Source organism: Chrysoperla carnea, chromosome 1, assembly GCF_905475395.1.
Source record: "Chrysoperla carnea chromosome 1, inChrCarn1.1, whole genome shotgun sequence".
Classification (NCBI taxonomy): Eukaryota; Metazoa; Arthropoda; class Insecta; order Neuroptera; family Chrysopidae; genus Chrysoperla; species Chrysoperla carnea.
This window is the reverse complement of record NC_058337.1, coordinates 54,469,752-54,495,443: the sequence shown is the minus strand read 5'-3', so window position 1 is coordinate 54,495,443 and position 25,692 is coordinate 54,469,752. Positions and strand designations below refer to the sequence as shown.

At 30.3% G+C, this 25,692-nt stretch overlaps 3 protein-coding genes across 3 annotated transcripts; 2 read left to right on the top strand and 1 right to left on the bottom strand.

Annotated features, from left to right (window-relative positions):
- Positions 1 to 1,605: 1,605 nt before the first annotated feature.
- LOC123305731 (trypsin 3A1-like) lies at positions 1,606 to 12,046 on the top strand. The gene is made up of 4 exons (XM_044887532.1): positions 1,606 to 1,715; positions 2,074 to 2,423; positions 11,417 to 11,530; positions 11,597 to 12,046. Exons 1-4 carry the CDS (start codon positions 1,655 to 1,657, stop codon positions 11,894 to 11,896), a joined length of 825 nt encoding a protein of 274 aa, XP_044743467.1. The 5' UTR covers positions 1,606 to 1,654; the 3' UTR covers positions 11,897 to 12,046.
- Positions 12,047 to 13,919: 1,873 nt separating this feature from the next.
- Positions 13,920 to 24,406, bottom strand: LOC123305877 (ovochymase-2-like). The gene is made up of 7 exons (XM_044887719.1): positions 24,312 to 24,406; positions 23,797 to 24,224; positions 23,333 to 23,628; positions 21,862 to 22,045; positions 14,903 to 15,014; positions 14,393 to 14,820; positions 13,920 to 14,262 (listed from the first exon to the last, which is right to left on the bottom strand). Exons 1-7 carry the CDS (start codon positions 24,361 to 24,363, stop codon positions 13,966 to 13,968), a joined length of 1,797 nt encoding a protein of 598 aa, XP_044743654.1. The 5' UTR covers positions 24,364 to 24,406; the 3' UTR covers positions 13,920 to 13,965.
- Positions 18,998 to 20,049, top strand: LOC123305732 (trypsin-7-like). The gene is made up of 3 exons (XM_044887533.1): positions 18,998 to 19,068; positions 19,151 to 19,578; positions 19,708 to 20,049. The coding sequence occupies exons 1-3, from the start codon at positions 19,017 to 19,019 to the stop codon at positions 20,002 to 20,004; spliced, it is 777 nt and encodes a 258-aa protein (XP_044743468.1). The 5' UTR covers positions 18,998 to 19,016; the 3' UTR covers positions 20,005 to 20,049.
- Positions 24,407 to 25,692: the final 1,286 nt, after the last annotated feature.

The window sequence follows — 25,692 nt, the reverse complement described above, 5'->3', positions numbered from 1 at the left end:
TTTTGTTCAGTACCTACAATTTTTTTAATATCAATTCATCCACATAAAATGAGGGAGTAGAGGTAGTTATAATTACACTACACGAAGGTGTAACGAATTCGAACGAATTTTGCCTGAAAGTGTATTATAACTACTACTCCCCCGCCATTTTATGGGAATAAATTGATATTAAGACAATTATAATTAGTTTTTCTAGAATAAAGCAATATCAACACTCCAAAGCTTAGTAAATTGAGTAATTGTGTGTGTACCAAACTAGGTTTTGTTTAATTCGCAATTGACAGACTTTCTGATAGAACCTGACACACAAATGTCAGGCATACTCTTAATATGCTGAGTGATTTAAAATAAAACTTTTCAACAGGGATCAAATTTTTTTTAATGTGGCTCTATTTTTTGCAATAGATTCTTTGCCACAAAAAGCAACTTTCTTCTCAAATTTTGTTTCCTTGCCTTTCCCAACATCCTCCCAAAATTACGTTTTTCTGTGGCATACATACTATAAAGATGAAATTTTCACCAATAGACAATCACTAATCGATGAAATAAAGCCAAATTAACAGAATAATTCAACAAATTTCATTACCCATATCGCGACCCCCGAAACCTCCAAAAATTATGTTTTCCAGTTCTATACATGCTAGAAAGATGCGGTTTTTGTAAGAGAATTGCTTGAAACCTAAGGGAAAAGTAGGAATTTTTTTCTTTTTGGTGAAATAATTTTTTCTTTGGAAAATAGGAAAAACTTATATATGATTTCCCTATCTGATTTTTTGCCGGTCCGCGAGATTTTTCTTATTGATTTATCTAATTCGATGATTGTCCTTTATTTTAAAGGCTATCGTGCTAATGATGAAAATAGAGCTGCGGTCTAAAATGTACCGGTTCTCTTAAATTTGAGATGTTAAATTATCTCAGACGAACTTTTACTGGGTCGGCTGTCACTTGGATTTCCGTTCGTGTCGCTATAAATTAAAAATTGCCATTTTAAATTATCGATTTACTATTTGAAATCTAGAAAAAATACCTACCTGTACCATTGAGATATTTAAACAGGAAAAAATTTTCGAGAAAATAGTAGACGATACGACGATAAAAGGGGGTAAATACAAGATTTTAGGTTGTCTATCCCTGCTAAGGTAGTCTACTAATAGTAATGTGCACTATTTTAACTCCCTTTTATGAGATCAGTGAAATATACTACCACTATAGCCCTTTTCTCAGCTCTATTATTTCTAGTTTAAAGGATTTTGATCTAGAGCTAGAAACGATGTTGTCATCTTGAAAAGTGTTTCTAAAATTGAGTCAAACGTAACCGAATATTTTTGGACATTTGATTTGCACGTTGGTACTCGCTTCGTCACTTGAAGCTCGAACCCAATTTTAGATTGATTCTCCTTATCTTATAAACTATATGGAAACCAAGGGTTAATCTTAAAAATTAACATTTAATAATTCCTTTATTGAATTAAATACTTTAATGCGTGTAATTACCTCAAGGTAATTAGTGTTAGTTAAGGTACGTCTAAGCTAATTTATTTTTATATAAAATTAGTTTAATGAACCAAAATCAAATCAAATTACAACTAATTTAGTGATTCAAATATTCACAAATGTTAAGTATTCTTGAAATTTCATAGAGATCAATTTCAAGATGGACATTAAACTTTTTTTATTCTTTTTTGCTAACATTCATTTGGTCTCAAAGGTATTTGGTAAGTTTTTTAAATAATTATTATGAAAGAAATTAACAAACCCGAAAAATATTTTTCGGATATAAACTGTATCCGAGGTCAAGGGAGAGAAGGTGGTGTGTTATAAATCCGATTCAGGACCTAGAGGTTATGAATCGGATTACAGTTAAAAAATAAGTAGAGATATGCCGTTTGGGGGTGTCGATTTCACAGCCCTTTTTTACCATTTTTTATGTTTGTTACAAATTGTTTTGTAAATGCAAATGTTTAAAATACCATTTTTGCTTGCTTCAAATGCATCTAACAATAATAAACATTAAATGAGGGAGAAATATGACTTTAGTGATAGAGCTGTCTTTCTTATGATTTTTTTTATTAGGTGAGAGTATTTATAGAAATGTGAAAATTCCTCTGGAAAAATTAATGGAAAATGAAATAGAATATAGTCGAAGAATAATGAACGGTGCTCAAACATCGATTGATGTATATCCCTATGTAGCTCAAATTGAGTATAAAACTATGTATGTTTGTGCTGGAGGAATAATTAGTAAAACTGTAGTAGTAACTACACAACAATGTATTTTTGATCCCCATAATCGCCAGCATTACAACATTCGAGCTGGCGCATCTGTTAAAGGAAGTTTAGGTTATGTATTCGAAATTCGAGAATTTATATTACATCCATCATACAACCCAACGACTATGGATTTTGACGTAGCATTAATTGTGGTAAGTTCCTTTAAATGAAAATAAAAATTTCTTTAATTGCTAGTGGTCTTACTAATTGTAACAAGAAGATCGTGTTGATCGTTTTGATTGTTCTAAATAAGCATAATCCTTATTTCTCAATTTTGTGCGGTAAGTCCCAAGCGCATATGATTAGTTGCAAATCACTGAAAAAACCCGCAATAAATACATATAGTTTGAGTTTGTTGGCTAAGAATGAAAGTATATTAATTAAAAAAACTCCAGTGCTAAGCGACCAAAAGGTGCGTTTTAGAGATATATCACTATGTAGGTACATAAAATCGGAAGAGTTAAAATATGTATTAAATTTTTTATAAATAATATAGTATTTTCTTGTTTTCGAATCCGGGGTTTTACTCCACACCATTCGACTATATTCTGAGGGTTGAAATGGAAAAAATTTATTCCCTATTTTCTAAAAACCTTGTACTTTGGGTGTAAAAATTTTTTTATAAGTAACTCTATAAAATTCTCGAAAGCTTATTAATTCCTAGTAAAAGTTTTTTAGCAAATAGTTCGCTAGCAAAGCAAAATTTCTTTACTTTAGTTTAAATAACTATTTGTCTTGAAAGAATGACCTTCCAGGAATACTCCTGGCTTTATACTAAAGCTTATTTTATAGCCAGAAGATCGAAAATGTTTTCATCGTCTTTTACCGATATTTGAAAGGGTGAACAAAATGTTTCCTTAATGTTTACTAATTTTTGTGAATGTACAGTGTTTGGAAGAAATCTTGTAAAAGTACTCGAAAGCTAATTAATTTCTCTTTAAAATACGCTTTAATTCATATTCGATATTCGCAAATTCAAGTTATTCGCCATCTAAGAAAAAATAGACATTTTTGTACCCTGTATTTATGAATTATATATCAAGGTGTACTAATATTAGTCTCAAGTTTGTAACGTTTAGAAATATTAATGATAGGAACAAAGATTTGACATAGTTTCTCATAAAATCATCTAATTAGTCAATTCCATCTGTCCTTTTATATCCGTCCGTGATCACGATAACTCAAAAAAGAAAAAAGATAGGTGGCCAACGAATTCGAGAAAACGAAGACGTAAAAAGAGAATTTGGTTTCGTAAACGAGCAACATTAGTCATTTGGATCTTGTAAACCAGGATCAAAAATTTAAAATGTATAAAAATTTCCTTAAAAAAAATTAACAACTTTTGTTTGAAACATTTTTTCGTAAAAGTAATTGCCTACCCGCGAGGGCACAAATTAGCATAGGTAAAACTTTCGGTTCCATTTCAAATATTAGAAAATTCTTTCAAAAATGTTCGAAATTTTCGAAAACCAAAACAAAAGGGCTCCTCAATTCTGTATGAATTTGAATAAACATATGATCTTTTTTTTATAAACTTTCGAGAAAACTGTTTGAAATTTAAGTAAAAGCGGTGAATGAAAAAGGAATCGCAGACTGTCAGCAATCACTCCCTTGTTGTGTCACTATTTAAATCATTCCATTTTTTATTTAATGTACAAAAATATATATTCAAACCTATTTTTACCGCCCACGTGCGTTGTTTCAAATCCAAACAATAGCTCTTGGTTTTATATCGAACTTTGTTAAAAAATACAGCAATTTTTCTATGAATTTTAGATCGAAGGAATGTTTGAGTTGGGTGAACATATTGAAACGATCAGATTGCCATATATTTTTGAAAATATAATCCCTCCTGCAACAGCTAAAGTTCTTGGTTGGGGTATTGTAAGTATTTTTATGGACAAAATATCGTTTATGTCAACATTCAAACTCTTATAATCTAGTCTATCCATTTTGTTCGCAATCTTCGTTTTACGTAACCAATCTATAGGAAACCAAGACATGTAAAAATTTGGAAATTATCTCTAGAATTTAATGCATAATTTTTTTATAAACTAAAATTTGGGGGTTTGATAAAAAATAACCGCCAAAGTTGGTGAATCCGGGTTTATTAATTTTCATAAAAAAAAAGGATTTGCATCAAAAAAGTTTCATACAAAAGTGCAATTGTTTATTTTGGATCGATCTAACCTGCGATTTCAAAAAGTACGATTTAAAAAAATGTTAAATAAATTATTTATTGAAAAAATAACCGTTAAAAAACGCAATAAGTTAACAAAAAAACACTCAATTAAAAAAAAAAAGAAACTTCGTGAAAAAGCCCTTAGTAAGCCAAAGAAGAGCTTTTTTGTAAATTTGAGATATATACTTTTTGCAAAAATCAATTTTTTCAAAGAAAAGTCTTTTAAAACTCCAATAAATAAATAATGAACGCTTCATGATTTATTTATTTTCTTTGGCTTCTTGGCTTAAAATTTTCTTCAACTGTACGGGTAGATATTTCTCCCTTCATTAACTAATCGGTAATATGCCAAATAATATCTGTCAAAAAGTCGGTTTTTTTTTCTTAAAAAAACATTAATTATTTTTAAGAGTTAAAATTATATAAAATTGTTTACAGCTTTGTGATACCTGGTATTTTTTCAAATTTTGAAATTTGGAGACGTAAATTTCGCTTGTCAAATACTTTACAAATTGTGTTTTTGTTTTTTTTAAAGAAAGAAGACGTTGCGTGGCACCCTAATATCTAACGCATTTTTTTGACTCTGAAAATTTAAAAAATACTAGCTATCATGGCACGGCTTTAAAAAAAATTTTATAAAATTTCAATTCTTCAACAGTTTTTCGACTGATATTACAAATAATACCGATTAATTAATAAAGCGCGGAATATCCCCACATTTTGCACAACTATTGCAGAAAATTTAAAGCCAAAAAATGTTTTTTTTTTCTTTTTTTGAAAATACTTCTCAATAGAACGAACGCTCTTCTTTGGCTTATTAAGAGATAGATTTTCACCAAATTTCGTCAAAAAACAAAACAAGTTTTACAAAGAAATACGGGCATTTAAAAAAAAAGCGATTGTTAACGATTTTTTTCCAATAAATAATTTATTTTACAATTTTTTGACATCGAACTGGGCTAGATCGATCCATAATAAATTGTTACACAACTTTTGCACGAAACTTTTTTTGTAAACCCTTATTATATGTCTTGGTTTTCTGTATATTTTCTTTAATCCGAAAATGTAAGCAGACTAGTCTCTTAAGTATGCTTTCGAATAAGATAATATCTACCGAAAGGATACTTAAAATTCAGTTTGCTGCTATTTGGCAATATTGGTTATAACATGAAATGTGCGGCATAAGAGTCACGTGATCGTATATTTCGATAGATCATAGGATTTATAATAACTCTCATAATAGGATTTATTTAATATTCAATATATGGGACACTGGAGACCAATTTGTGGACAGAAAATGTTTCAATGTTGACACAAACTATCCTTAATATCTGACCAAAAATCTAATTTTATTTTATTATACACAATTGCAGTCTAGCAGTTGGAATCGCGAGAAAGAACTTCAATCGTTGGACTTAAGCTTGCTACCAGATATGGTGTGCCAAGTGAAAGTACAAGACCATATTGAATTAACCTATCGACATTTATGCGCCATACCACAAGCTCTTAATGTCCCTCCAGGTTGTGAGGGCAATGAAATGACTGGTCCATGTTTTGGTGATAGCGGTGGACCGTTGATAGTTTTACGAAAATTACATGGGCTTGTTTCATGGAAATTAGGAAATTGTTCTAGCCCATATCCATTTGTATTTTTACGGATAGTTGCTGTGCGGCAATGGATTTATGAACAAATTGAAACATAACTTCAATCAGTGAGGAATTAAAGTGATAAGCTTTAAAGTTTTGAAAGAAACTTTTAATGAAATATGAACCTCTAAAAAATTTACATTATATCACTTTGAGATTACACGTCTCTTACAGTTTTGTTTTCTTGATTCAAATGCATACAATGGATGATTATATTGCATTGTAATTTTATTCAATAAAGTCTTTTGAGAATAAAAAAAAGAATTGATCTGAACCCGGATACTAATTTCTGCAATTTAATCCGAACTAACGTTTTTTAAACACAAAGGTCGATTTGTTCTTAGTTTGCGTTATTTTGCTATTCAAATGCACGAAACTTGAATGACGGGGAAAACTCTCACCGAGAATAAGAAATACTGTATTTCTCTTATTTTGAATGTCAGTGGGTATTAAATAAAAGAAGCTGGGTTAGCCAAGGCAGTTCTTTTATCAAAGTTCATGATTTTCAAGAGTAAAATATTTTTAAATGTAGGTGAGTATTCATTATTTACATATTTTATCAATTTCTTGATACATTAAAATATCTTGTTGAGTTTCTTATCTTCTTTCCTATGTTATAGTCAGGGAATTACCAATAAACTTAAGTTTGTTGATCATTTATTTATACTTAAAAATCGTCACTCGATCATTAATAAAAATCTGTAAACTGCAAAAAATAACTTTTTTTTTTACTAAATTTTTGTCCAAGCGGATGTTTGTGTCATACTTCTGTCAAAGCAATATGGCCATTAAATTTAATGTTATTGCATTGCAATGGATATAGGAAATTAATTTACTATATCCATTGCAATGCAATAACATCAAGCCTTTTTCATCATAATCAACCGCATTAATCCTGGTTCGGTATATCAAGAGTATTGCCTTGAGGAATGAAAAATAAATAAGACGCAACGACAGTATAGCCTTTTCACAAAAATATTTTGGCTTAATCTATTTAGAAACATTGTTCATTGATATAATAATTAATATAAATAAATATTGTTTATTAATATAAAAATGTACTAATGAGAAAAAAATTAATTTAGTTCGTACTTCTTTTGAAAAAAAATTCTACCAACACTCACAATCATAGCTTCTGTATATTCCATCGAAGAAGAGACGCGTAAATACCGTTATGGAAAGAAAAGGTAACGTTAAATTAAAGTAAAAATAAAGGAATTAATTAGCAGATAATACACTGAGGAGTTAGTTTGCTTCATATAAATGAATATTAGGATTATGTTACAGGATGGTATCGTCTTTTGCACCATAGGACCGTATCTATTATTGTGATTTCTTATAATTTCTATATTAGAGATACTCTCGGACTAAAAAATTAAATTAAAAATATGTCTATAAAAGGGAAGAATTTTAATTAAAACTTATCAAGTCGCATAAAATTTACTAGGCTAATCAGATAACAATGAAGATTTTATTATTACAGTGCATTATTTTGATGCTGATTGTTTCAAGCGGTAGTATAAATAGTATTTTGTTGGAATTATAATTAAAACAAATTTTGTTTTTCTAATTAAAGCACCCAGATATGTCAAAATACATCGTCAATTGGAGGGGAAAATTGTAGGTGGTGAAAATACAACAATCGAACAATTCCCATATCAAGTATCTTTAGAAGACTCTGTGGGTCATTATTGTGGAGGTGCAATAATTAGTTCCGATGTAATAATCACAGCGGCACATTGTGTATCAAATCCAGAACAGAAATTAGTGGTACGCGCTGGAACCACAAACAGAGAAAAAGGTGGAACGGTTCATGAAATTAAAAGTATAATTCTTCATAATGGTGCTAACATGAATTTTGATTATGATGTAGCACTACTTGTGGTACGTAATATGAAAACAATTATCAAAATTTTAAATTTACTACAGAATATTTTAATTAGGAGCTGTTTATTTAGTTTGATAAAAAAACATCTCGTTGTATCAGAGAAAAGTTCCGTGTAAAATTTGTGTAATTAATTTCGGATCGATCTAGCAAAATTGTTGAATTACAAACCGTGGAAATCGCTGTATTCTTCCACAAGTTTTATGAGTCTTGTTTTTCGATAGCCAAGGCCGCAAAATCTTACCTCCTTTTTATTTGTTCCTTCCGCGATGAATAAAAATGAAAAAATAACTTCTTAAATTTCCAGCTTTTTTGAAAACTTCAAACTTAATGTAAACTTAAAGACTAATAAATTAAATTTATTATCGTAAATTCATTGACTTAAAAGAAAGATTTAAATACTAAAAAAATATTCGTTGCCCAGCTTGCCTTAAAAGAGTTTTCAAAAATTTTATCGATTCGTTAATTTCAATAACCAACAAACCGTTATCCAGGTATCCTGAACCGCAGCAAATTATGTATATATAAAACTGCCGCTTACTTTGTTGTCATTAACTTCTCGTAATTTATTCTCTAGATATTTAGATTAGTTTTTAGTAGGTAATATATTTTCTTCTGATAGCTAAAAACATCATTAGAGTATTCTCAACAAATTCAACCAATATCACTACCCGAAGAAGCAGAAAATTTAAAAGACAATGATCTGGTAACAGTTACTGGATGGGGATATTTACATGTAAGTAGCAATGCTTAGAAATTAATGTATTACTAATATTTCACAGTATACTGTGTATTACGTATACTTAATTTTAAAGAAATCCAGTAATATTTTATTTGATAATAGATTATAAATATGTATTATTCCAGAACTCTTTAATTTTTAGCCAGGTGGTATTTATCTACCCCAAGTTTTACAAAAAGTTGAAATACCAATTGTAAATCAATTGAAATGTATTCAGGCCTATTCTTCGATCGGTATTGTAACGCCAAATATGTTATGCGCGGGTTTATACGGGATTGGCGGAAAGGATGCGTGTCAAGGTGACTCTGGTGGACCTTTGGTAGCAAATGGTAAATTATATGGTATCACATCATGGGGATATGGATGCGCTGACAGTAAATATCCAGGTGTTTTTGTCCGTGTAACATCTATTAGAGAATGGATACGGTTACATGCACGTATTTGAAACTAAAACACGAAGACTTAACATAATGTACAGTGCACGATCAATGCAAAGCCTTTCCCGGTGGTTGTCTTGCAATAAAAAACAATTCAGCCGAGATACGATGAATTATGACTTCCAAATGATATTAGTTTCTAATAAAAAGGAACGACAACTTACTTATTTGAAAGGTTTTCTCAAAAAATTTATTGCAGTTGTAGATGTTAGTAGCTAAAATACCGGAAAAGTCAAAAGAATTGACTTGACTATTAATTTCATTTTCACTAGATTTCAGTATAGCAAAGGAAGCTGCATGTGCTATATTGAAGAAAATCCAAGAGATTCTTTGAGTGGAGAGAAGAAACAAAATACCTGAAGGGCAACATATATCGGAAAGTTTTTCATCCCGCACTACAAATATTTAAATCATATTGTGTCGAGGTGACTCATTTATGTGAGACAAATAATATTTTGTTGGTAATTTTATATTTTTTAAATAATTTACTTCGCGAGCCAGCTTTGCATTGTTTGCGCGCCTTTGTAACATAAACATATTTTAGTAAGTAAGATTTATAAAATTTGTAATTATAATAATTAAATTACTAAACTAATTAAAAATAAAACGCTTTGAAATACTAATAAAATTTTTATTTCCAAAATCAAAATCTGTAAAAAATTGAATATAATCATGCTTTAAATCAATCGATAAGAGTTTCTGTAAACTGAAATCAAAATGTGTTTCATTTTTTATTTGTGTTTAGTATTCATAAGTTTTCAAATTCAAATTGCTGGTAAGTGAAGTATTTGTTCTTATTTGATAGGAAAAATTAAAGCAAACGGAATAAATCAACAAATAAAATTAATCAAATCAATGATCTTTAGTTGATCAATAATGACCAGCGATGAGTAAAAATTCCAGACCTCACCGGAATCAGAACCTTACTTCCACTCTTTTCAGAAAAAACATTAAAAATAGATATTTTAAAAGAAATGGGTTATTTTTTATGAAAATTTAAACATATGCACCACGGAGAGAAACCGAAAACATTTGTACTTTTGCGTACTTCATATGATAATTTTTTGTTTGCATATATTAGTTCTTGGAAAAAATAAAAAGAAATCCCGAAGTTTGGTGAAAGGGTTTTTTTACACAAAAAAGGTGTCTCTTTATATTTTTCCATAAAGTTGATCGTTTTCATCGTATAAAAAGTATAATGTTTTAGTAAAACAACAATAGTACCTAGTGTTCAAGTACCTGTAAAAAAAAAAAAAATTTTAAATATATGAATTTTTTTGCAACTGATAAATTTAATTTTATTACAAAACTTTATGGAAACATAAGAAACAAATAAATTAACAAAAAAATTTCTGATATCAAAAAAAAAAATTGTGATTAAATTTTCATCTGACAATCCCCTGACTATTATTTTTCCTGAACGTGAATTTGAAAATTTCACAATGGTTTTCAGTGATATTGAAAATGCATAAGTTTAATTTTACCTGAATTTACACCTCATTATGTAAAATATAAATATGAATAATATAAATATGAATGGTACAATAATTTAAAAAACTGGTCACCAAAAAGATTCAATCAATTCAAAAAGATTAGATTCATATCTAAGAGCAACATTAACACAGCTTGTATCCCCTAGAAAAATAAACGGATCGGGATCAATTACAGCTAATTCGAAAACTTTTACTGGCTTATTTTTAAAATAATTACTGACAAATTTTTATCATCTCCTACAATTTTATTAGCTAAAATTCCAACGAAAAAAAGAGAGCTAATTTTATCACAATGTTCAAATTTTTTTAAATAATGCTATCTAGAATATTCAACTTCTGAATCCAAACACTAAATTGTAAAAAGTTAGAGAACTATTTACCAAATAAGATGTCCATTTAATCAGAATTAAGAAAATCAAGACTACGTATGAAAATTGTGGGTGGCTCAGAGGCTTCAATAGAAGATTTTCCTTACCAAGTTGCGTTAGAATCCCAACGACAGTTAATTTGTGGCGGCTCTATAATCAGTGATCGGTATATTTTAACAGCTGCTCACTGCTTAGACGGTGTGAAAATACCAGGATTACAAGTTCGAGCAGGATCAACATTTCTGCAAACTGATGGAGAAATAAGAAAAGTTAAAAAATCGAACATACACGAAAACTATAATGACCAGAATTCGGATTATGATGCAGCAATTCTTGAGGTAAATTAGAGTACCTACTATAAAATACAAAAAATTCATTAAAATTGTTTTAGCTAGAAACACCTTTGAATTTTACAAACAAAATACAAGCAATTGCTTTGCCAAATGCTAATGAAACCCTTACAACTGGTCAAGTGGGAATAATAAGTGGTTGGGGTCATTTGAAGGTTGCAACTTGTTTTGATATTTATTTTTTAATATTTTGTGTAGTATTTTTTTTACTATATTTTTAGGAAGATGGAGTGAAGTCAAAAACATTACAAAAAGTTGGTGTTCCAATTATACCACAAGAAAAATGTGTTTCAACATATGAAAAAGAATTTCCAATTACCCCTCGCATGTTTTGTGCAGGATTTTTAAATACCGGTGGTAAAGATGCGTGTCAAGGTGACTCTGGAGGTCCGTTTAATTCAAATCATAAATTGTTTGGTATTACTTCATGGGGTGTTGGATGTGCTGATAAAAATTATCCGGGTGTTTATTTAGTTGTTCCATTGTTACGGGAATGGATTCGTAATCATACTGAGATTTAACCTGCATTTATTGTATGATTTCCAAAAAATTAACATAATTTATCCAAAGATTTATTTTGAATGATTCTTATAAAGTTTAACGTCCATTTTCTGTCTTTTTTTAATATTTATTCAATTTTTATTACTTTAATCTCGATAAGAGACAGTTGAAGGCACCGGAAATGTTTTTTACTCAAGAAGGTTTTTCACTTGTATTTACTCTATGCAGTTACTATTATGATTATTTTTTTAGATAACAGTATCTCCTGAAATTATGATTATTGAAAAATTTATCTGATTAACTTTCATACAAATTCATAAATTTCCTATTTCCTTTCCTAATTTTTGTTTTTAAAGCATGTTATTTTTTATATCTATATATATCTAAAATCACTCCATTGTGTTTTTTAGTTGTCACTGTCCTCAAAAACTATGCATAAAGCATAGTTTTTGACGACAGTAAGGATAATAACTTGACCTTAACATTCAAAATCCAGAAACCAAAATTTTGCGGTTCGATATTCAATAAATTATTACTCTTTGAATAGTGTTATAATGCACTTTGTAGGTAGTAATTCTATCCTAGAATTTTGTGCTATTTAAATTTTTTGATTTTCTGAAAGAATATAATCCCTATAGTCCCCATTCCAGAAGCCCTTAATCATACTAAGGTTATTATTTAGAAAGTTTTTCCTTATAATAAAACTAATATTTATTACTGGCAACTTTTTTTTTGAAGTATGAAGTATGTGAGGCAGAAGTTGAATGTAAAAATACGCTAAAAATATTTAATTTGGACAAACAATTTTTAATTTTAGACCGAATTTTAAGTTTTGGAAAAAATGTAAATTGAAACTCAAAGGAGCAACTCCAATATCCCTATATGAGGAACAAATTCGAAAACCTTTTTGGTATAGATGTTTGTATAGTATAGATAGAAAATTTGAGTTTTTTATGAGGAAAAACTTTCCAATTTCAAGTGGTTCCCATCTCTTACCAGTAACGAGAAAAGCTTTAAAATATCCTCATGATCCAATCAAAGTTGATCGAGTGTAACCTGTATTATTGCACACCACGCAACTAGATTAAAAGATTACACTTGAATTTTCAATAAATTAAATTTTCTTGGAGGTTTTGGAAAAAGCAAACATCTTTATATAATATAAAACAATACCATTTTCCCAATTACATTCAAAATATTTGTTATGATTCGATTTGCTTTCGAACTAAGTAAATGTCTCCTCTGAAGTTTTGTGTATACCTATTACTGAAATCGAAACACTCAACAAGTACCAAAAACTGGTCATAGTATACAACCTTTTTCTAATGGAAAATGATATCGATAAATGATGTTGGCTTTAAGATGCCGTTAAGAATTTTGTGGAAACAAACTAGAGCTGAGAAAGCAATTATGAAATTTTGATTATATTTCTTTAAATACCGCCGTATAATGTGAGATAGTAGTTGCTTTAAATTTTTATAGCGTGCTCAGCACGTAACAAGTGAGATTGAATTCGTAAATGAGCAAAATAGTTTAATTGGGTCCTGAGTCTATCGGATCCCTCTTGTAAGCCGTTAAAGATAGACCAAAAGTTTAAATGTAAAAAATGCTTCTTATAAAAAATTTAACAACTTTTGTTTGAAACATTTCTTCGTAAATATCTCCAGTTACTCCTGAGGTCGAAAATTAGGACAAAGCTTTAGTGTCCATTTTCTCCAAAACTATAAAAGACAGGGATATAAAAAATTGCAGGTAACTTCAACGAAAAAAAATTCTAGATAATATCCGCCATAAATGTGTTGGTTTTTTAAACTCTCTTAATTTATAGAAAAATTATGCAAGCTTTGAGACACTTTCTATACAGAATGTTTCAACAATCAACTCAGTCAATTGTTTGTTTTCATTTATTTTATAATATTTTGTGATGTAACTGTATGTACTTATGAAATGTAACTGTATATAAAATTGCTCCATACCTTGGAATTTTCCATAGGTAAGGTAATAAAATTGATATAAATAACACAAAACATATATATGCAATATTTTATTTTAATTAAAAAAAAACGCCATTTTGTCATATTTCATTAATTTACAAGTCCACTTTTTCACGAATCCAGTCTCGTACAGCAGTAACACGAGTATAAACACCTGGATAATCTCTTTGAGCACATCCAAGACCCCATGAAGTAATGCCATGAATTTTACCGTTTGATACTAATGGACCACCAGAGTCACCTTGGCATGCGTCTTTGCCACCTTCGCCTAATACTCCAGCGCAGATCATACGTTCAGTTACTTCATAATTGGCGTATGCTTCAACACATTTATCTTGTGAAACAATTGGTACAATCACTTTTTGCAATTGAGATGGTGATGGTCCTCCAGACTAGAATTCAATAAATTATGAAAATTAAGGACAGAAATGCCAAATGGGGAATTGAATCAAGCAAACACACGGAGAAAGACGAATCAGAAATAGAAGTCATACAATCAAAAGTATACTAAATTGTACTTACACTTAGGGCACCCCAGCCGGTAATTACACTTAATTCTGGTTCATCCAAATATTCTTCCTCGCCGGGTAATGCTATTGGTTGAATTTGAGCAGAGAAACTTAATGGTTGAGCCAATACAAGCAAGGATACGTCAAAATCAATGTTATATGGATTGTACTTTTCATTGACGTATACTTTTTCAACTTGAACTAGAACACCACCACTACCTTTTCTGGAAGTACCAGCACGAACTTTTAAGTAAGAAGCTGGAATTCCAGAAGTACAATGGGCAGCTGTTAAAATCACAGTTTCACTTATGACTGAACCACCACAACGGTGACTACCAAAGTATTCCAATGAAATTTGGTATGGGTACTCTTCAATGGTAGTATCTTCCCCACCCACAATACGTCCATCCAATCGTGGATTGTATTTTATGAATTTTCCAGCTGTGAACAAAAATACAATTTACTAAATGAATTCAAATTTTATCAGTTTAAAATATTTTTGTGTTGTAATAATTTCACTTACCTGATTGGCTAGCCAATACAGCAAGAACTCCAAATATTAAAGTCAATTTCATTTTCCCAAGCGTATAAGCAGTTATTTCACAAGGAATATAAAATATCTTCTTAAAAACATTCTATTTTATAGGACATTGAGTATAATTTAATCTTTTTTGATATTGCGTAAATGCCAGAAGCGGCATCCAAGTAAATATTAAACTTAATGATTAATATATAAAATTTTACACTTTATATCTAAATTAATTTGCAAAACAATTATCGAATGTTTCGAGAAGAAGAGCTCGCTTTAAAACATTTGATGTCGACACCATATTGCACCATTGTAAACGAGAACAATTTTGGCGCCAGCCTTTGAAGAAAAGTTGAAATGATTTTGTATAATTTTGTTCATCGCCCTTTAGTTAAATTACTTTCAAAAAATTTAAATATATGTGGCAAGTAAGACATCTATAACTCTAATAGTAACTAAGCTAACTAAGCCAAAAAAAGTTCTCTAGAGAAAACCTCGTACGGCAAGGAAGGTACAAGCTCTTGAATGCATATATTGGGCTTCTTAAAAATAATTTTTGCCCTTCGTCTACGCTTTCAAAGTTCTTAGAAAATACTTCGATACTTTTTATCATCCTTTCAAACCCCGGCACAAAGTGGTGGAAAGAAATTAAAAATTTCGCCTTCGTATTCAAAAATTTCAAGGTGCTAGTATCCAAATGTGTTTTAGATAATACCGATAAAACTTTTTTTCGAGAAGATATAGACGTTTCAAATTTCGCAATTGTTGTTTTTTTTTTCTGTTAAAAGGCACAGTTGAGAGTTTTTTGTTTTAAATTTAATATTTTTAGACACCTGACTTCGTTTTAAATGGGAGGTGTGCAATTTGATATTACAAGAGTAACTAAACTAGCGTACCACTGTTTCACAAAAATCGCACGGATTTACATAGAGTATATATTATACTAAAATATGCGTTTTTTGTGACACAGAAATACGTATACCTACACGCTAGTACGCTTTCTTTCGCTGCTAATACTTTTCAGGTTAGTTGATAAGAAAAAGTAGCAAGTTGATAGATTCAAATAATAGGGAATATTCCTGAAATTTAAATTCGGTTCAAATATTTTTCTTCCGTAACTCTAATGACTGGACATTTCAACTAAACCATTATTATAGTAATTCATATTTTTTCAATTACTTAAAATTAATAAATAAAAGTACAAATTTAGTGAGGGCATTTAAAAATTTCTAAAACGGAAATTCAAATTTTTATACGGACGTGACATCAAAGTACGGGCTTGTCAAATTTGTTGACATACTGTATGATTAATATCTATGATTAATATATTACTTACATTTTATATGGTATTTCATTAAATTATACTATTCTACGGCTTTTTATTACAAAACTTAATAATAACGAGTATAAATTCCGTGTTGTAAATTTAAATATTTCAAAATTATAATGTATTTTAAATATTTTTTTTCACTTAAATACAGCATTTTTAAGCAGTATTTATGTTTTTTACTTTGTTATAACGATGTAAACAATGAATTAAAATATAAAAAAAATACATGAATATTCCCTATTAAAAGCAACGTTATATAATTCAAAATACAATTAACTCAAAATTTTAATTCGCTCCGTGACAACTGAAATTAGTGATAGTCTGGTGTGGTGAATGTTATATTATGAAGGAGGCTCTTGAAATGATTGAGGAGCTGAAATAATCAGAGAAAATGTTGATAAAACATATAGAGGATATCACAATAAGCCACTCGCCTCTGAGTGAATGTTGGAACTGCCAAAACCTGCTCTTCACTCTATCTACCAAGTACTTAGAACGTAGTTCTAGCACCGAAACGGTGTTAAATGTTTCCTTACAAAGGGCGTTAATAAATTACTATTCGCACTTAAACTAATTTATTTAGAACTTCTTTAGTTCATTCAGACACCGCCACTGTATTTTGCTTACAATAGGAATGTTATTTTAGGAATATTGATTGTAAATCTTGACGCATTATGCTAAAAAAATCGCCGAATATATTAATAAATATATTTATCTGTCAACAAATCAATGTTTTTAATTGTAAATATTAACCAAAATAATCAACTTAAGCATTGTTTAAAAAAATTTTTGAATTCCAATTAATCTTTTATTATTTTTTCTGCATAAAAGTTACATATATCTGATTATCGATAACAAATATCGATGTCGGAGATTATCAAGGTATCATTTAAATCTACAAAAAGCATTCATTTTGGCTTTCAATATCAAATTTTGAATTTTATAATTTTTATAAATGTTCAAATTACAATTAAACACCAAAACGTTTATTAAATACATATAGGTAATCTGTTGAACTTGTAGTGTCAAGTAGGCAGGGTTTCAAGACGCACATAATTATAGTGCACGAATTTTGCCATTTTTGTACTATTTATATCAAAAACTAGCTATGCATATGTATCCAAATATTCGTGCACTATAATTATGCGCGTCTTGAAACCCTGCCTACTTGACACCACAGATTGAACAGATTACCTATATGTATTTACGTTTACATTTGTTTCTGTACAGCTTCGTAAGGAATTTCGTTCCAAACAGCGGTCCCACGACCGCAAACTTCTTTTTGGTGTATAATTGTAGTTTGAACTACTGAGAAAATTATGAAATTGAAAATTTTTTTGGATATTTTAAGCCAAAATGGATGCTTTTTGTAGATTCAAATGATACCTTGATAATGTCCGACATCGATGGTTGTTATCGATGATCAGATATATATAACTTTTATGCAGAAAAAATAATAAAGATTAATTTGAATTCAAAACTTTTTTAAACAATACTTAAGTTGATTATTTTGGTTAATACCTACAATTAAAAACATTGATTTCTTGACAGATAAAAATATTTATAAATTTATTCGGCAATTTTTTAAGCATAATGCGTCAAGATTAACAATCAGTATTCCCAAAATAACATTCCAATTTCAAACAAAATACAGTGGCGGTGTCTGAATGACCTAAGGAACTTCTAAATAAATTAGTTTAAATGTAGAATAATTTATTAACGCTTTTTGTAAGGAAAGATTTAACACCGTTTCGGTGCTAGAACTACGTTCTAAGTACTTGGTAGATAGAGTGAAGAGCAAGTTTTGACAGTTCCAACATTCACTCGGAGGCGAGCGGACCATTGTGATATCCTCTATATGTTTTATTAACATTTTCGATGATTATTTCAGCTCCTCAATCATTTTAAGGGCTTCCTTCATAAAATATTAAATAAATTTTAGTTGTCACATATATAATTCATGCGATTTTTGTGAAACAGTGGTAAGCTAGTTTGGTTAATGTTGTTATATCAAGTTGCACACCTCCCTTTTAAAACGAAGTCAGGTGTTTAAAAAATGAAACTTAAAACAAAAAATTCTCAACTGTGCCTTAAGCATTTGCGAAATTTGAAACGTCTATACCTTCTAGAAAAACAGTTTTGTCGGGATTGTCTAAAACACATTCGGATACTTGTACCTTGTACTTTTTGAATACGAAGTGATATTTTTAATCTCTTTCCACCACTTTGTGCCGGGGTTTGAAAGGATGATAAAAAGTATCTAATTATTTTCCAAGAATCTCAATGTAGCTCAATATATGAAGAGCTTGAACCTTTCTTGCCGTATGTGTTTTTCTCTAGAGAACTTATTTTGGCTAACTACGTACTGTGAAAGTAATTTCGAATTTGCAGAGACCATATTTGAATTTTTTGAAAGTAATTTAACCAAGCGGCGATTTTTATGTCGAGTGTAATAAACGTCATTGTAACTTTTTCTCAAAGGCTGGCGCCAAAATTTTTCTCGTTTATAATGGTGTAATATGGTGTCGACATCACCTGTTTTAAAGCGAGCTCTTCTTCTCGAAACATTCGATAATTGTTTTGCAAATTAATTTAGATATAAAGTGTAAAATTTTACTTATGTATTAATCATTAAGTTTAATATTTACTTGGATGCCGCTTCTGGCATTTACGCAATATCAAAAAAGATTAAATTATACTCAATGTCCTATAAAATAGAATGTTTTTAAGAAGATATTTTATATTCCTTGTGAAATAACTGCTTGTACGCTTGGGAAAATGAAATTGACTTTAATATTTGGAGTTCTTGCTGTATTGGCTAGCCAATCAGGTAAGTGAAATTATTACAACACAAAAATATTTTAAACTGATAAAATTTGAATTCATTTAGTAAATTGTATTTTTGTTCACAGCTGGAAAATTCATAAAATACAATCCACGATTGGATGGACGTATTGTGGGTGGGGAAGATACTACCATTGAAGAGTACCCATACCAAATTTCATTGGAATACTTTGGTAGTCACCGTTGTGGTGGTTCAGTCATAAGTGAAACTGTGATTTTAACAGCTGCCCATTGCACTTCTGGAATTTCAGCTTCATACTTGAAAGTTCGTGCTGGTACCTCCAAAAAAGGTAGTGGTGGTGTTCTAGTTCAAGTTGAAAAAGTATACGTCAATGAAAAGTACAATCCATATAACATTGATTTTGACGTATCCTTGCTTGTATTGGCTCAACCATTAAGTTTCTCTGCTCAAATTCAACCAATAGCATTACCCGGCGAGGAAGAATATTTGGATGAACCAGAATTAAGTGTAATTACCGGCTGGGGTGCCCTAAGTGTAAGTACAATTTAGTATACTTTTGATTGTATGACCTCTATTTCTGATCGTCTTTGTCCGTGTGTTTGCTTGATTCAATTCCCCATTTGGCATTTCTGTCCCTAATTTTTATAATTTATTGAATTCTAGTCTGGAGGACCATCACCTTCTCAATTGCAAAAAGTGATTGTACCAATTGTTTCACAAGATAAATGTGTTGAAGCATACGCCAATTATGAAGTAACTGAACGTATGATCTGCGCTGGAGTATTAGGCGAAGGTGGCAAAGATGCATGCCAAGGTGACTCTGGTGGTCCATTAGTATCAAACGGTAAAATTCATGGCATTACTTCATGGGGTCTTGGATGTGCTCAAAGAGATTATCCAGGTGTTTATACTCGTGTTACTGCTGTACGAGACTGGATTCGTGAAAAAGTGGACTTGTAAATTAATGAAATATGACAAAATGGCGTTTTTTTTAATTGAAATAAATTATTGAATATATATGTCTTGTGTTATTTACATCAATTTTATTACCTTACCTATGGAAAATTCCAAGGTATTGAGCTATTCAATATACAGTTACATCTCATATGTTTCTAAACAAAATATGATAAAATAAGTGAAAAAAACAATTGACTGAGTTGATTGTTGAAATATCCTGTATAGAAAGTGTCGAATGTTAGTGTTTGCATAATTTTTTTATAAATTAAGAGAGAAAACCAACACAGAATTATGGCAGACTTTCGGTCGGCATTTATTTAGTTTTCGAAAATTGTTATTAAAATTTTTATTAATATTTTATAAGACCACTAGTTGGAGCTATCTGCTAATTTTCATCTCCCTATCTTTTATAGTTTCGGAGAAAATAGACACCAAAGTTTTGTCCTCCGACCTCACGGGTAACCAGTGATGTTTACAAAGAAATGTTTCAAACAAAAGTTGTTATTTTTTTTATAAGAAACATTTTTTACGCTACATCTTTTGGTCAACCTCTATTGGTTTACAAGATCGGTCCTACAAACCCTGGACCCAATTAAATTATTTTGCTCATTTACTTAAAATACCTCATTGTTTCAGGTCCAATGTTTTGACCCCAAGTTTTTTCAAATTTCAAATGATTTTTCAGCAGAAATATTTTGTGCGAACATAAAAACGTGCCCATTAGTCGAGGCAATTAGGCATCATAAATCAAAAATGACGGAACCCAGTTATAGTGAATGGTCATTGATTTTTCTGGATTTTCTTATACTAATAAGTAAAAATTTTACTTGTTAAAACTTCTGCTTCCATTTTTTTATCCTGTGTATATTATATATTTATCAAGGTATACAAATTTTAATCACAAATTTGTAACACTTAGAAATATTGATGATACGAACAAAAGTTTAGTAACGGTGTTCATAAAATCACCTTAATAATCAATATCCGGTTGCCCATTTATCCGTCTGTCCGTCGATGAACACGATAACTCAAAAACGAATAGACTTATCAAGCTGAAATTTTAATAGTGTGCTCAGGACGTAGAAAGTAAGCATGCGTTCGTAAATGAGCAAAATAGATCAATTGGGTCTTGGGTCTATAGGACACATCTTGTAAACCGTTAGAGATAGAACGAAAATTAAACATTTTTTGAAACATTTTTTCATAAAGACCACTGTTTACCCGCCGAGAGCACACTGGCGAAAGATTTAACACTTTCTACACAGGTCATTTCCATAATTAAATCTGCCAAATGTTGATTTTCACTGATTTTTTTAACACCTGTCCTATAAAAATGATGCTACTTCTGGTATAGTACATTCCATTTACAGCTCGTTGTTGGTTCATCGTAGCTGGCACTAATCCCACTTTCTTTTCTTTCCATCTGCATTCTGTTGGCAACTTTTGATGTACCATACACAACTTTACTTGTAAATACACTCTTCTTATATGTTCTCTAGTAGCAACCCGTGTAGGTACCAATGAAATAAGTTGACAGAGGTATTTTTACTTGGAGCCTTAAGAAGTGATTGGCATCGAAATTTATTTACATTTTCTTTATTTTCAGGAACACTATATAATGCTAAAATGCATGAAATACCCGATTACAAAAAAAAAAAAAAAAAACAGCAACGCCGGAACTTTCATCAGTAAAGATAATGGCAGCATTTTGAAAATCTATACGGCTTCTGAACAATTTAGCTAATTTATTTTTATCCTCTATATAAAACGCTTACGTCTAGTAAAAACAAAATAATTGCTTTCACATTGGTAGTTTTTGTTCAAGGCTTTTATTAGAAAAGAGTTTTGCGAGTATCGTACCTTTAAGAAAAGTACTTCTCTATGAGGAGGTGTTAAGGCTGTTAAAAGACACTCAATATCTTCAGCATTTACTGTTCCAATATTAATTGCTGTTTGTATTATTAATGTATCAACATCGCCTGATGCTTGATACGAGAAAATATTATCATTTCCCAGTTTCTTCCTTAACATTTCGATTAATCTACTATAATTTTAGAGTGTAAAAATTACACTCTATGTCTGGAGCTCGTATAGCCAAATTGGCTAAGGCGTTTGACATGAATCCATCAGGTCCGGATTGATAGTGCTGATGCAAGTGAAATTTCTTTCAATTCTCTTATATTAAGTGTAAGCAAACATTTGAGTTAATTACTGAAATACCCTGTATAGAAACTGTGGTGTCGGTGTAAGACCCACGAGTACACAGTGGTCTTTACGAAAAACTGTTTCAAACAAAAGTTATTTATTTTTTTAAGGAACATTTTTTCCATTTACACTTTTGTTCTATCTTTAACCAAGATCCAATTGACCTATGTGGCTCATTTACGAGAAATTCATTTTTTACGTCGTGAGCACGCTATAAAAATTTTGTTTTTTTATAAACTTGGGATTAAAATTAGTATATATATAAATATATCATATACACAGGATATAAAAACATTACCGGAATGTTTTAACAGGTAAACTTTTTACTTATTAGTATAAGAATTTCAGAAAATCCAGAAAATCAAAATCCATTAATTATAACTGGTTTTCGAGGTAAAAACCTAACCAGTAAAAAAAAAACCTAAGGACTACATTTTAAAAACACACTTTCTAATCAATATTACTTTGTTCTACACACTCATATGATCATTTTGAGCCAGGTACCCTAAAAAGTCATTGTTTTATAAACATTCATTTACCTTTACCATTCATTGACCTTTAATGCGTCATTAATATGATATTTCCTACATACTAATATTTTGCAAGTGCACAAACACAGACTTTATTTTATATATTGGTAGTGAGCATAGGTGTAGCGATGCTCAATAATTTGAAGAAATAATAACCTCAATAGTTTGAAGAAATTCACCACCCAATACAGAAAATCCCGTTTTTCTAACAAAAATAGAAATATAAGGGAAGCGAAGTTGCTACTTTTCTCATTTTTTAGGCAGTGGACTTCTTTATTTGTATCTATTTAGTTTCGACGAGTTGCAATGTAGGGCATGCAATTTTCCAAGTATTAGTGAAAATTCCATCTTTTAAGGATGTATAGAATAGAAAAACGTAATTTTGAGGGCCGTTTTCTGATTTTACAGAGAGTTGCAATGAAAAAGTTGAAATTTTCTGACCGAAAGACGAACGACATTTTGTCATCGGAGCTTAATATGTTTATTTTTTTTTGTTTAAAGTCAACTTTTTTCAAAGTAATAAAATAACACAAAAAGTTTCTTAGCAATAATTTATTTTAATTAAAAAAACGTCATTTTGTCATATTTCAATAATTTACAAGCCCACTTTTTCACGAATCCAGTCTCGTACAGCAGTAACACGAGTATAAACACCTGGATAATCTCTTTGAGCACATCCAAGACCCCATGAAGTAATGCCATGAATTTTACCGTTTGATACTAATGGACCACCAGAGTCACCTTGGCATGCATCTTTGCCACCTTCGCCTAATACTCCAGCGCAGATCATACGTTCAGTTACTTCATAATTGGCGTATGCTTCAACACATTTATCTTGTGAAACAATTGGTACAATCACTTTTTGCAATTGAGATGGTGATGGTCCTCCAGACTAGAATTCAATAAATTATGAAAATTAGGAGCAGAAATACCATATGCTATCCAAAATAAACCAATGGAAGTTTCTTAAATTCTATGGTTAATTCGGGTAATCCAAGCAAACACATGGAGAAAGCGAATCAGAAGTAATACAATCAAAAATATACTAAATTGTACTTACACTTAGGGCACCCCAGCCGGTAATTACACTTAATTCTGGTTCATCCAAATATTCTTCCTCGCCGGGTAATGCTATTGGTTGAATTTGAGCAGAGAAACTTAATGGTTGAGCCAATACAAGCAAGGATACGTCAAAATCAATGTTATATGGATTGTACTTTTCATTGACGTATACTTTTTCAACTTGAACTAGAACACCACCACTACCTTTTTTGGAGGTACCAGCACGAACTTTCAAGTATGAAGCTGAAATTCCAGAAGTGCAATGGGCAGCTGTTAAAATCACAGTTTCACTTATGACTGAACCACCACAACGGTGACTACCAAAGTATTCCAATGAAATTTGGTATGGGTACTCTTCAATGGTAGTATCTTCCCCACCCACAATACGACCATCCAATCGTGGATTGTATTTTATGAATTTTCCAGCTGTAAATGTAAATATAATTTAATATTAGACACATGAGTTAAAATTTTAATTATGTCAATAATACTTTTTGTTTTAATGTCACTTACCTGATTGGCTTGCCAATACAGCAAGAACTCCTAATATTAATGAAAGTTTCATTTTTACAAGTGTGATTACTAATTAATTCTTACTGAATATGAAAACTATTAGACAATTGTTCATTTTTATAGCAAAATTAGTACAAATATAATCTACTTTGATTTTAATTAGATTCCAGTAGCGGCAATCACAATAGTGCTATGATTTTTTACTTTATAATATTATTAAAACGATCATATATATATTGGAGAGACGTCAGATCTCACAAAAAAGATATTCTTTCATTCATGTATATAAAACGCGGCTACGAATTTAGCAAACATTACCCAAAATACATTACGCAGTTAATATACGTGTGAAACATCACGCATTACACATAACGGAAGTTGAACTTGGAGTATCAACTCAGAAGAGTACATTTGATCAAGTTGGACATTTCGTCTCTTTATCAAGACTTCTTCGACAACTACAAACTATATTTGTAAAAATTACAATATAATCTCAACTACATGATTACTTAAAAGAACTAAACAAATAAAAATTCATAGAATATTGAGGGGGGATCCATATCCGTAGAAATGGATTTAAACACTTCAACTGCTCACTCAAAACAAAAAAGGCATTTAGTTCTCAAGAAGCCGAATCTGACCCTTCTCCACTTCAAAAAAAAAAAAAAAAACTCTACACGTAACTCACGATAAGATTATACCATCCCAGTCAATAACCATAGAACCAATACCAAAAACAGCCATCAAAGCTCCTTCTCTAAAAACAAAAAAAAAAAGGTAAATACTAAGAACAGCCTGAACGAATTAATTGAGCCTCTAAGAATATATATTGAAAATGATCCAGATAGTTAATAAAAAGTAAAAAAAAAGTAATTATAATTATTATTATAAATGATAGAACGCAGCGTTAAGTATTTAACAGATTGAATTATTATCATAATTAATCAACAACTCGAAGTTACTTAAACATTTCGGACGTTCTATTTTTAATAGTTCCGAAAAACCCAAAATGAATCGAATTGGAATTTTGGATAATAATTCGGGAAGGTACAGTTATTACCACATTTTTTGTAATATAACGATCATTTTACGAGAAATGGTGTTTTTTGAGCCCCGTTAATATTATCAGTTGAGGTGGGTTTTATAAATCAATGGGGAAATCTGATATTGACTACGCCGTTTACGATTTTTTACCTTTTCTCATTTGACGTTTTTTCAAAATCCCAATTTGATAAAGAGTTAAAATTTTAAAGTACCTACTTCGTAAAGAAAAGATGCTTGATTTAAAAAAAATAGACACAGTAATCCCATCTCGAAAATACTGAAGAAATTTATTTACATACCGCCACTGTATTGTACTCGTCTTCTCAGTTTTCTGTTA

Excerpts from the sequence above, each read along its gene's own strand:
- LOC123305731 (XM_044887532.1), top strand. The coding sequence starts at position 1,655 with ATGGACATTAAACTTTTTTTATTCTTTTTTGCTAACATTCATTTGGTC. Across the intron at positions 1,716-2,073 it reads TTTGGTCTCAAAGGTATTTG|GTGAGAGTATTTATAGAAAT; the intron begins GTAAGTTTTTTA and ends TTTTTTTATTAG. Across the intron at positions 11,531-11,596 it reads GTGGTTGGGGTCATTTGAAG|GAAGATGGAGTGAAGTCAAA; the intron begins GTTGCAACTTGT and ends CTATATTTTTAG.
- LOC123305732 (XM_044887533.1), top strand. The coding sequence starts at position 19,017 with ATGAAATTGACTTTAATATTTGGAGTTCTTGCTGTATTGGCTAGCCAA. Across the intron at positions 19,069-19,150 it reads TGTATTGGCTAGCCAATCAG|CTGGAAAATTCATAAAATAC; the intron begins GTAAGTGAAATT and ends TTTTGTTCACAG. Across the intron at positions 19,579-19,707 it reads CCGGCTGGGGTGCCCTAAGT|TCTGGAGGACCATCACCTTC; the intron begins GTAAGTACAATT and ends ATTGAATTCTAG.
- LOC123305877 (XM_044887719.1), bottom strand. The coding sequence starts at position 24,363 with ATGAAACTTTCATTAATATTAGGAGTTCTTGCTGTATTGGCAAGCCAA. Across the intron at positions 24,225-24,311 it reads TGTATTGGCAAGCCAATCAG|CTGGAAAATTCATAAAATAC; the intron begins GTAAGTGACATT and ends TTACATTTACAG. Across the intron at positions 14,263-14,392 it reads CCGGCTGGGGTGCCCTAAGT|TCTGGAGGACCATCACCATC; the intron begins GTAAGTACAATT and ends ATTGAATTCTAG.